Source organism: Ctenocephalides felis, unplaced genomic scaffold (genome assembly GCF_003426905.1).
Source record: "Ctenocephalides felis isolate EL2017-DRISC unplaced genomic scaffold, ASM342690v1 CF-g0.4_SCAFFOLD_01492, whole genome shotgun sequence".
Taxonomy (NCBI): domain Eukaryota; kingdom Metazoa; phylum Arthropoda; class Insecta; order Siphonaptera; family Pulicidae; genus Ctenocephalides; species Ctenocephalides felis.
In genome coordinates, this window is record NW_020537646.1 from 46,501,378 (window position 1) to 46,513,411 (window position 12,034).

Sequence of the window (12,034 nt, forward strand, 5' to 3'; positions counted from 1 at the left end):
TAAAACAAAATGTCGAAAAATTTGCATTTTTTCATAAAAACATCACATCTGAAACAGCAATTTTCATTTTTTTCTTTTCTGCTGCGTCCAATACCTAGTTTATTGTCTTTACTAAAACACATATTTTTTATTTTTATTTCGAATGATCCTGAAAGAAGTTCTGCTGACAACGCGGAGGAATCTTTCTTCTGAGGGACTGCCGGAAATGGCTTTGCAATGACCGCCATTTTGATATATTTTTTTGAAAATTTTACAAAATGTTTATTAAATATAAAATTTAAAAAAAATCATTTTTTATATGTTAAAAAAATTATTGAAAAAAGGCTGTTTTTGCACGAGGAAAATAACAAATACGTATTTTATTGTAAATAAAATTGTAATGCTATTTAAAGATATAATAAAATCAGTTTTTTTTTCAAGTTAAAAAAAAAAACATTTTATTTAAATCGGATTTAGTGAGATTGAGTGCAAAACTTTATATTTTTTGTATGTTTTTGTCGCTTTTAAGCCTTGTTAAGTTTTTCTGCATTTTCGCAAATTTGGAAAAAACAGGTCTAAACAAAGGCTCTAAATTATTAAAGTGAGATGTTATTTTAACCCACTTTTGAATTTTTGCAGTCGGCAATGTTTTATGCTTAGATAAACAAGTATAAATGGTTTTATGCATTTCCATGGAATGCAGATAGTTATAAAGTGTTATTGATAATCTTATCATCGAGTGATAAACCTGATTTATAGTAGATGGACCATACTTCTGAAATATTCGGTACAAGGGACAAAAAACTTGAAACCGGGACAATTATTGTGAAAAATCTGGACGCATTTGCGCCCTTAAGATGGATATATGGGACTGTCCAGGCCAAACCGTGACTTAGTCACCTCATTTAAAACTGTAGTCATATATGAAAGTGACTCAATACTGCCAATATCCTCGTGATCCTGGTTGTAAAATATAACATAATTAATCGAAATGGTATGATATAAAATACAGAAAACTCATATCCAAAAACAATAATCGAATTGATGCCCTTTGCAGCTACTTTAGCTATATATAAAATTGAACAACTATCACTATTTTGAAGACCTATAATATTTTAGGATGATAGTTCAGATTACGAACTTTAAAAATCATACAAAGTTTCATTTAAATTGTGCAATTCTTCGAAGAAACGGCCTAGCGAATCTTTACTAAAAGCTAATCACCATGTTTCTCATCAGAATTTTTGATTGATACATGCATACTTTCTTGGATTTTGACTTCAAGAAAATAAAAACTAGTTAAATGGATTTTCTGGAAATCAAAAAAAAACAAATTTCACCTTTTATGAAATTTAAAAAAACATAGAAACAAAAGTTGCAAAATAAAACACATGAAAGTGTACAAATAAAAAAGAAACCGGGCGCTGCTCTAACGCTAATAATTTGCTTTTAAGCAAACATTTATGAACTGTTGCATCTCAAGATGAAAATGACCCATCAATCATGTTAGATATTATTACTAATAAATCATCAACATTGCACTTGTAACATTAATTGCACACTAATGAAAGTTACTCTCAAATTATTTAATTAGTGGATGAAATTGGCTTTATATTTTTCGTCATCCAAATATATATATATATATATGTACATATCAAATAGGTATGTAATTTTTTTTTAAATGTTTTTTATAGTATATTACTTATTGAGATAATTTAATTATATATTAAAATTAAAATATTATATCAATATAATCAGGAATGATTTTCAAAATATCAAATATTTATATTTCAATAACAATTTATGCTTTCTTATATTCTATTCTTTCCACTTTCACTTCATTCGCCACTAATTGATAAACATATGTAACTACAGTGGAGCTTTGTATGTCCATAAGCACAAATGATGGAGTAGCGTTTCTGAAAAAAAAAAAAAAACTAAATTTAAATATATAATCAAAGCAATTGATTTTAATCTGAATATATTAAATTATAGCGTATTTATAGTACTTAATTAGACTAACATATAACAAAAGAAAAGACCTTACTACTGAGAAAAATATGATTTGCGCAACTTTATTACAAAACTTATTTCTAGGAACCAAGTTGATTATTATATTGAACTCGGTGTCATCAGTTATAAGCACAAGCTTTCATTTCTTAATTTATCCAAAAAAAAAAAAGTAAATTGAATAGAACGAAGAAATGTATCGAGCACTAATTGTAAGATTTTATTGAAAAAAATTAATTTGTTAGTAGAAACTTTTTCTGCCCAACTGTAAAAATCCACTTATAACTAAATAAGTACCATCATTCTACCAAAAATTATTTAAACTATTTTATTAAATGTGTACAAATTGGTTTGAAATTATGTATTACTTATATTTTGAAGTTTCACTAAGCTGTTTGCAAAAACTTCAAACTATGAGTAATGCAAACTCTTTATTCAAACGATAGACACGTCTACTACTAGTTCCGATGATTATATATATATATATATATACATATATATATATGTGTGTGTGTGTGTGTGTGTATATGTGTATATGTATATACATCATTGCTTAATGTTATAAGAAGTGAAGATTACGGGCGAATATATGAAAATTCAATAAGAGTGTTAGGACCAATATTTGCAAAATGTCATGTGATGTTTATTACTGAAATTTGGAATACATAAAATTATCAACATACGTTTCCAACATGTTATAAGCCCCTGTAGCAGAACCAGGATTAATATAAAATTTATTATCATGTTCATAAGCATCAAATTTATGTGTGTGCCCAGAAATTAATATATCGACATCTAGTTGTCTCTGAACTAGTGCTAAAGCCTCTGGATCCCCCCATGGTACAACCTGGAAATTACACAGATCAAAATAATCACAGTTAAAAACATTAATCTGAAAAAAATTTTATACTTGATGTCCATGTGTTAAACCGATACGAAATTGTCCTACTGTTACTACTTTTTGCTCAGGATAGTTGAGATTCTATAAAGAAAACTAAAATTAATAATATTGTTGCATTTCAAGTTCATATATAAGTAATTATGACACCTCATCAAAATCTCCTCTTACAACATGTACATCACTTGCTAAAGTTTTTAAATAATCATAGGATTCTTTAGTACATAAGTTGCCGGTGCACAATATATGTTGAATTCTACCAGGAATTAATAAGGCCTTAAACTTTGCTGGTAGGCTACTACACCGATGTGGGAAGTGCATATCCCCAAAACCAGAACCAACTAAAATTAGATTATAGATTAAATTGTAAAACAAAATGAACTTTTTTTAAGGACAATGTTTAGACAATAATAACCATTTGCCACTGTTGATTTGCAACGTATGTAGATTACAGATACTAAACCTCACATGCAAGAATTCATTTTCACGATTTAAATTAAATCAACTATTGTCAAATGAACGTCAAACAGTAGGGTATCCATATCCAACATCAAATAATACTACGTTATTACCTGATTAGACATTTCATCCTCCCTAGTTTTTCGCATTTTGTAACCCGTTAGATCTGTTATGCGATCCGTATAACGGATATATATTTTTTGAATCCATGGATTAGTTACTAAATTTTCTAAATACCCAGGAAACGCTTGGATTGATTTTTATGAAACTTTTTTATGTGCCGAGACAATATTAAAATATATGAAAACGAAATATATTTATTGATATTTTATGTAAAATGACGTTTATTCCATAACGGTTTCGATTAAACTAGTGTGATCAAATTTATTTCGTCAGTTTTGTACGAAACGTGGGCAATAAATTTGTATTAAGACCCGATCAATGACTTCAAAATTTCTGAAATGCGTTTAGCAGTTTCTGAAATTTAAAGAATAAGAATCAAATTTTGGCTCACAGCACAAAAATGCTGTTCATTATTCCAAACTTTGATAAAAACTTTAAACTTTAAACTTTAAAATTAACTATACTTACTCTTTTAGAATGTTCTTTAAGACCATGAACTTTATCATACAGTTTTTGGTCAAAATATATTTTGACCATTTTCTCAAAAACTACTGCACTGATTTCAAACATAAAAACTATTTTACTATAGTAAAATGGTTTGAATGTTTAAAATCAGTGCAGTAGCTTTCAAGCTTTATACTTGTTTATCTATGGTAGTTTTTGGAAAAATGTCGATGATAGATGAAATTTGGGATCACATACACGCATATACGTTTTCCAAATTTGGTCTCAAACAATTCAAAAAACTTCAAACTTCGAAAAAAGCAAAATTAACAAATCGGGCTTTTGCAAAATTTTTACGCCACAGATAAGAATAAAGCGCGTGCTTCCTTAAAGTTCATTTTTTGTTTAATATGTAATACAATACTACTAATCTAATCAATTAATTGATTTCCAATTTGGACATACGGCATACAGCTATGGGGATCAACTTCCAACTCAAACGCTTTAATAATTCAAATATTTCAAAACCAGTTATTAAAAGAAATTTTGAAAGCACCAAAATATGTTCCAAATTGATTAATACACAAAGAAACAGGCACTAGCGCAGTTAAGGATGAAATAATCGCTTTCTCACGTAAATATAAAAATCGCTTAGCTGATCACCCGAACTTGCTCGCCAGAAAACTTCAGAACAACTCTACCAGGGTCCGATTAAAAAGAAAATTTCTTCTGCACTAATCAACAATAGATAAGACTTTCGACAAATCACTGGCAATGGTCAGATGATTTGTTTTTTGCCAACGCCGTTATAACATATGAAGCTAGAGAAATAAATTATGTTATGCTCCAAAAATGGAAAAGGCAAATTCCTAAACCAGAGATGGCGCAGGCTCTGCTCCGGTGGAAGTTCTTCCATAGATAAAAGAAGAATGGTTCCTTCTATGCTTCGTTTAACTAGTGGGGTGTATGCATGGTGTATGGCACCGCGCCTGTTCGAGAAATACTGATGTTTTCAAATAGATTATTATAAATATTGTAACATTATCTAATATTTATAAGAATTGTATAAACTGAATTGCAAAGTTGAAATTATTTGTTTAAAGTAATTAGAACTTTAGTCATAATTAAAAATAAAATCTGAATTATTTTCGATATAAAAAATTTTTTTTTGAAAAAAAAAAATTTAAAAAGTTGAAACGGTTGAAACAAAAATATTTTTTTCCAAAATCAATTATTTTGTTAAGACAGCAGAAAGTTTTTTGAATCATTTAAACCGGACGCTTAGTTTTCTCAAAAACTGCCGTTTGTTGCACATTTAGCTACATATCTTTGAAATGGCTGGGCCTGCCTTTGCCAAAAACTAATAAACACTTCTTCCAATCATTATTGATTGAATGTTTTTGAATCATTTAAATCGGTTGATCCGTGCGCCCAAAAACGTGGATGAAAAATGTATCCATACATACACACACACACACATCATTTTTTTCTGAGGTATGCCAAAATGTTCGGAAACCTTCAAAACGTCGAGAAATGTAAAAATTTTTAATTTCGATTTTCGGCCCATTACAATAACTTACCCTACGGGAAGTTAGAAAATAGTTTTTTTTTTAAATAATAAACTTTGTCATTAATGATTATGTTATATATTATTAATTAAATAATTATATATATTATTAATTAATTAATTATATTTTTATCGAGTTTTTTTTGCATTTATATTTTGTGAACGTGAAAAACACCCTTCCCTTATCTATGGGTAACACTTTTCACTTTCTGGTAATACATATGCATATATGACTTGACAGCAATGGTTTTTGTTATGTAACATATCATTTTATTTCGATGCAATATTGCGCTTTGATATTCCTATACATTTAATATTTTATCTATAATGAATAATGGTTTATACAGCATATTATAAGTGCAAGTTTCCATAAAACTTATGGTATTGAGGTGTCTACTTTTCAGCCATTTTCATATTTCTGTCAACCAAGTTGTCATATGTCATAAGTTGTCAACTGCAAACAGTTTTTATTAATGTTTTTTACTTGTTCGTAGTTGCATGGACTAAATGCAATGTTGATTATAAGAACAATTAGGAAATTTAGTTATTTAATGTCAAAACAATAGTAAATATTTATGTGAAAGTTGCAGTTATACATTTAAAACCAGTGACATTGCTTTAAGAACATAACCGATAATGGCTGGTATGAGCGAGTGTTTTGCAATAGGTAGTACCGTAGCATGCAAAACATGTCACGATCAAGATATAGAAGGTGTTGTGTTAGCATTTGATCAACAAACAAAAATGTTAATCCTCAAATGCCCTTCGAGCAGTGGGAGGAATAATTTAAACGATGTGTATATGGTTAACCTATCTCTTGTCAATGACGTTCAAGTTAAGCAAGAAACGAGCTGTGTTCCCGAAGTGCCCCCGTTGCTTAACCTGCAAAGGTTAAACACTCGTGTAAGGAATCAAATTGAACAAAAAAGAAGACTAGTTAATGCCCTTGCTGCAGGAGTAAGTCCGAAGGCCAAAAATTGTTCATTGCTATTTCAAAAACTATTCATGAAGTGACTTGGTCAGGACCCAACATTGTTGTTTATAATCAAGTTACAATTAATCCACCATATAAACCAGAAAATGTCATAGGAAATTCTGAGTCTCGGGAATATATGTATGTAAAGAAAGTTGTTGAGAAGCACCATAAGGATCAAGCCTCTGTTTCATTGACGCCCGCTACCAATGCAGCCCAGCAGTAATTTAATTTGCGACATTATAATTTAATAATATTGCAATATACTATTATTTAAATATAGTATTTAGTAATATTTTATATCTACTGCAAAGTTATAATTTAATAAATCATGTTTATATTTAATATTTTATTCAATTTAATGTAGGCATTGGCATTAAAGATTTTTTCTAATCTAATTAATGCAGAAGAACAGTATTTATAAATAAATATATAAGGTAGCATCTACTTTTATTATTGTAGGCATTCTAGTTAATGACGAAAGAAAACAATATAAGGATGGCAGCAAAAGATTTTGTCATTTAACAAAATTAAAATCCATTGAATGATAACACTCTTTGGTTTTGTAGCAATAAATAAAATAATTTTTACATTATTCAAAATTGAGTTTTGCCATAAAAAAAACTCCAAACGTGAATGAGTGATTTATCTCTTTCTCAAATTAGACAACCATTTTCTTTTCGTTATTGTTGACAGCACTGTGCTACGAAGGTGGCGAAAAGCACACGCTAATCGCAAATTTGTAGGTTATGATGGGCACGGTAACATGCAGGTGAAAGAAGAAAAGAATTTGTACGATATTTTAGGCTGCCAAAATGATGCTTCGTCGGCTGAAATAAGAAAAGCATATCAAAATTTGATTTTAAAATGCCACCCAGATAAGTATTCATCCAGCAGATACATATATTTCTGTTACGGCCTGGAAAATTTTAGGAGATCCAGTTTCCAGAAAAAATACGATGCTGAATTATTTTCTGAACAAAGTAAAATTATTTTATATGCAACTTTGACCCGTGATGAATTGAGCTATGATGATGAGAGTGAAATATACTATTATCCATGTCGATGCGGTGGCACTTACGTTATTGATGAAATTGCTTCACTGAATGAAGATTTGTGTATTGGATGTGATGAATGCTCTTTCTCAATATTAGTTAAGAAAAGTGTATAATGAGACTGTAAAAAGCTTGCTGACTATATAAATAGTAGAAGCACAACTTCACAATTTTTATCTAGCTTTGTATATATTTGAGTAATCGATATAAATTTTATTAAGAGGCTGCAAGGCTGAGGAAAGAGAAATCTCTATTATTTATAGCTTATTTAAAACAAACATAACTATAAATCAGCAATAAAACGAAATTTCATTGAATATTGAAGTATATTAGAATGATTCTATATACTAAACTATAGTAGTTTAATCCTCGTAAATATCATAAAAATTTTCATATAAAATATATTTTAGATAATTTTGTCAATAATTATAACTTATTTAATATAAATATGATTATTAATAAAATAGTATTATTATTTACATAGACTCCTCCTTTTTAATCTTATATGGTGAACATCAGTTTGTGCTCATGGCATATAAGGTCCTTATCAATAAATGTATAATGAAAATGTATAATTGAAAGTCATTTGTAAACTTAATGATAAATTATGGCAAAGATAACATTATCAAAAGCAAATGTTTCATCCTAATTCTTGTATCACAATCAATGGAGTGGTGTTTTTTGAAATTTTATAATCTACGAAGAGCAGCTATACTTAATGAAGAACACTTAGTTTTTCGTGTTGGTTGTACAGACATTGGAGCCACCAACATTTCATTGTTTACATTATTTGGTGCACCACCTAATTCCTATAATATTTATTTTTAATTTTATCTAAGTCTGGAAAACTAAAGCTTATTTATTATGAACTATACTAACATTAATATTGTTGCAACTGGCAAGCCGCATCTGAGCTAATTGAGAGGACGGAGTTAAATTATTTGTACTTCCAAAAGGCGACATCATAGTTGAAACTGCACGCTTGAATTTTGATGGTGTTTTATTAAATGAAAATGCTCTTCCAACCTGAAAATAATATTTTTAAATAAATAAGTGCAATAAATTTTATTGAGCTTTATTATTTCAAGCACCTTTGCAGCCGATTTTCATACAACACATACAAACAAACATGCATCATTATTCAATTCTATTAAGACATTCTTCAATTTGTTTCTTTACATGCTGCAAATAATTAGTTACAAAATGTTGATCATACCGCAATAATGCTATCAATATTGTTACTTACTTTCATCCTTGTTCGTGATGCAAATTTGAAAGCTTTTGAAAGAGTGCCGAGTGAAACATCACTTGTATCAATTTCTAGTTGTTTTGAATTTAAACTTGCCATAAAACGATCCTATAATACAAAATATTATACATATATAAACTACAAATTTGGAGATAATTATATTAATGAAATCAGTGCATACTATAGCCCTTAATATTTTACTGTCAAAATTGATAAACATTTTTTTAAATTAAGCTCTTCATAAATTGTTACACCTTATACTTTGGCATAAAAAAAATAGTGAAAAAATACAAACAAAAAAAAGATGTACAAAATTATAAGAGTACACTTATATGCACAATCAGAAATTAAAATATCACTTACAGCATCAGCTTTGCAAACTGTGTTCGCCATCTGCCTGCAGAGGCTGCGTAGAAAAGTGGTTTTATCAACATCTTCTTCAGTAATTGTAAACGAATATAACTTTTCTTTAAGTTCCTGATTGCTGCGACAAGTTAAAGCAAATACTGCATGACAATCTAATAGAAATAATAGAACAACTTATTAGTGATAATGTTTAAATATTGATCAAGCAAAATGTTAATTACTTTACCTTCTGTTTCATGAATGTCTATAACTCTTTTAACATGACTTAGAGGCATTAACTTCACATGTTTATAAGGTTTACCTGCTCCTAATTTTGTGGAATGCGTACTACCTGTATCAAACACATTGATTTTAACCTATGTATTGTAACTTATCAACTGTATATTGATATCCTCATACCTATTGCATTTGGACTTTTAAGGCTATTAAAGGCTTTGGATCGTTTCTTACAAACTTCTAAAATATCAGAGAATAAATATAAAACCAGATGATCACCTCGACCACTTAAACCATCACTTAGTTCCATTACTTCACAACGTGAGATAAAGCTTCTATGTGATGATACTAAATGTGGCTAAAATACAAATATAAAATTTAATAATTCATAATTAACATAAATGATAGTTGAGCATTATTTTCGGCATAAACAAAATATTTTATAAAATAATTTTGCCATAAAAAACTAAACAAAAGCCCGGTGCAACGACGCTAGTATTTCTTGTAACAGGATTTCTGTCAAGTTTTCTGGTAAGGTGAGCAAGAATTTTGCACCAAATTTTCACTTATTTTATTCGTAAAATACGGCAGTAATTTTCGAGGCCAGAAGTTGTTGAGAAATCAGTTTCCGACGTTACTAGGCAACGGTTTTAGACAGAAATTATGTTAAAAGGATACTGTCGTTGTGAATAGAAGGCTTAAACATAAAATCTGGCTGACAAAGATCGTGAAATATGTCGGGCAAGATCGTAAATTATGATTTATCATATCGTTGCTAGGTAACAAACTGTCCGACATGCACTAATCAAGAAATCTGGCGTCGTGTGCACCGGGCTTAATTACTAAAAAATATTTTTATAGCAAAAGATAATAATACCATTAAAAACTTACTGGGCAATTATCGATGTCATTAAAAATATCAAACATAACCATTTGTGCTTCAGTTTTTCTTTTATCTTCATTGATGTATGTCATAACTTCTTTTATACTTTCAAGAGCCTTCTCTAAGGCATTATAATCCAAATTACTTTTGGAGTATGCTTTAAAATGTCTGAAAATAAGAATATGTAATAGTTTTGTATAATATAAGTATATAAAGATTATATAGTACATAGATATATTCCAAATAAATTCCAAATTTTACAAAATTTATAAATACCATTTAATAAAAGACTAATACTGGGTAATCTCTGTACAGGCCTTATCATTAATTCTTGTAGAGATTGTCTACCACATTCTGGCCTCGTTTGACAAATTTTTAAAAATGCATGAAATCTGAAAATTAATTAGTTATAATCAATTTATTAACTTATTGATAGTTATATTAATTATTATACAAAAAATAAAAACTAATTTTCAATAAATATAAAGAATATTTTGATGGCAAATGTAGTAATAACTACATACTTAAAGATCTTAAACACTAACTGTATTGTAAATTATTTATAACATTACTTCTACATAATTTGTTAAAAAAATATTAACTTTATTTCATAGTTTATTTAACATTAATGAAATGTGTTTAGTTGGTATTTTATCTTACCTGGTTTTGGATTGATCACATTGCACCAGCATCTCCTTCATGTTTTCAAAGAAATTGACGAATGGAGGATATGCTTTTACAAGATCTGGTGCATGTTTTAATATTATATTGCCTATGCTTGTATCTTCTGCCCAATGAGACGAAGCCCATCGTAATTCTTCCAGCATTTTACGGTGCAATCATAAATTGGCGGAAGATTTCCAAAAATTATTTTCAATTCAGTAGCATTTAATATCGCTTCATTTGGGCTGGTCTCGAGCATTTCTTCAAGAGGACTTTTGAACATCTATAATAATTGCAATTCAGTGATATCATTTACACATATATTATCATTTAAAATCAAATTCATCACAAATGATATTAGACAAAATTATTCCAAGTTCTAGTTAGTTTAAAATTGCAAATCGATATAAAATATAATAGTATAAAAAAGTATAAAATGTATATGTAGCACATATCTAATATCAATTAAAAAGAATTTACTTAATGGGCTAAAATCTTGCAGACATGGAATAGTGAATTAAAAAAGTAGTAATAAATTTTTAAAAATGATGTAATGGCTAGTTGTCTTAAAACAATTGTTTATTCTGTAATAATTTTATTGTTTATCATTCGTGAAAAGCTCTCACATTTTCCAAAGTTTGAAAACCTGGAGTAAACAACTTATTTGCAACTTCGACGCTAATTAAACGAAAAAAACTTATATATTTATATATTTATAAGTGCCACTGACAACAGTCTCAATGCCATTTACCACTTTTTATTACTTTTCTCATTCGTACCAATTTTTTTTTTTCATACCATACCATAGATTTTTAATCGAAATTAAATAAGAAGAAAGAATTTACTGAGATATATTTACAATTTAATTAAACTACCTATTATATAATTACGAACCGTCATAATTGTATGAAGAATGCTGACATAATTAGATTCAGTTTGAACTAATTCCAAAAAAACTTGCTGCCTTGGACTCAAGTTTTTGCGATTTATTTCTATTCCTTCTCCCTCTGCAAGTTTAAATTAAATTTAAAAATAAACTTTTGTTATTAAATTTAATTCATCAAATTCAGTTTTTTTTGCAAGTTAATTACCATCTAAATAACTGTTTATCGGGACTAACTGTAACAATCCAGAAAACTCCCTGATACA

General features: G+C 28.7%; 4 protein-coding genes across 4 annotated transcripts; 2 read left to right on the forward strand and 2 right to left on the reverse strand.

Annotated features, from left to right (window-relative positions):
• Positions 1 to 1,759: 1,759 nt before the first annotated feature.
• On the reverse strand, positions 1,760 to 3,495 carry LOC113371299 (vacuolar protein sorting-associated protein 29-like). The gene is made up of 5 exons (XM_026611932.1): positions 3,460 to 3,495; positions 3,038 to 3,268; positions 2,900 to 2,971; positions 2,673 to 2,836; positions 1,760 to 1,898 (listed from the first exon to the last, which is right to left on the reverse strand). The coding sequence occupies exons 1-5, from the start codon at positions 3,493 to 3,495 to the stop codon at positions 1,781 to 1,783; spliced, it is 621 nt and encodes a 206-aa protein (XP_026467717.1). The 3' UTR covers positions 1,760 to 1,780.
• A 2,434-nt stretch (positions 3,496 to 5,929) lies between these two features.
• LOC113371528 (protein LSM12 homolog) lies at positions 5,930 to 6,687 on the forward strand. Its single transcript, XM_026612157.1, is given in 2 exon segments — positions 5,930 to 6,441; positions 6,444 to 6,687. Coding segments are annotated over 2 exon segments (561 nt in total). The 5' UTR covers positions 5,930 to 6,116; the 3' UTR covers positions 6,680 to 6,687.
• Positions 6,688 to 7,219: 532 nt separating this feature from the next.
• On the forward strand, positions 7,220 to 7,624 carry LOC113371300 (dnaJ homolog subfamily C member 24-like). The gene has a single exon (XM_026611933.1). It carries the CDS (start codon positions 7,220 to 7,222, stop codon positions 7,622 to 7,624), a length of 405 nt encoding a protein of 134 aa, XP_026467718.1.
• A 573-nt stretch (positions 7,625 to 8,197) lies between these two features.
• On the reverse strand, positions 8,198 to 11,157 carry LOC113371301 (protein ECT2). Its single transcript, XM_026611934.1, has 9 exons — positions 10,883 to 11,157; positions 10,499 to 10,614; positions 10,368 to 10,390; positions 9,523 to 9,697; positions 9,350 to 9,454; positions 9,121 to 9,275; positions 8,755 to 8,865; positions 8,388 to 8,534; positions 8,198 to 8,317 (listed from the first exon to the last, which is right to left on the reverse strand). The coding sequence occupies exons 1-9, from the start codon at positions 11,047 to 11,049 to the stop codon at positions 8,198 to 8,200; spliced, it is 1,119 nt and encodes a 372-aa protein (XP_026467719.1). The 5' UTR covers positions 11,050 to 11,157.
• Positions 11,158 to 12,034: the final 877 nt, after the last annotated feature.

What these genes read in the sequence shown, in the direction of transcription:
- LOC113371299 (XM_026611932.1), bottom strand. Translation starts at nt 3,495, where the DNA reads ATGCGAAAAACTAGGGAGGATGAAATGTCTAATCAG. An exon ending in AGGATGAAATGTCTAATCAG is followed by an intron (nt 3,269 to 3,459) that starts GTAATAACGTAG and finishes CCTTAAAAAAAG; the next exon opens with TTCATTTTGTTTTACAATTT. An exon ending in GCTTATAACATGTTGGAAAC is followed by an intron (nt 1,899 to 2,672) that starts GTATGTTGATAA and finishes TTTTTTTTTCAG; the next exon opens with AAACGCTACTCCATCATTTG.
- LOC113371300 (XM_026611933.1), top strand. Translation starts at nt 7,220, where the DNA reads ATGCAGGTGAAAGAAGAAAAGAATTTGTACGATATTTTAGGCTGCCAA.
- LOC113371301 (XM_026611934.1), bottom strand. Translation starts at nt 11,049, where the DNA reads ATGCTGGAAGAATTACGATGGGCTTCGTCTCATTGGGCAGAAGATACA. An exon ending in TATTAGTCTTTTATTAAATG is followed by an intron (nt 10,391 to 10,498) that starts GTATTTATAAAT and finishes TCTTATTTTCAG; the next exon opens with ACATTTTAAAGCATACTCCA. An exon ending in AGACATTCATGAAACAGAAG is followed by an intron (nt 9,276 to 9,349) that starts GTAAAGTAATTA and finishes TATTTCTATTAG; the next exon opens with ATTGTCATGCAGTATTTGCT.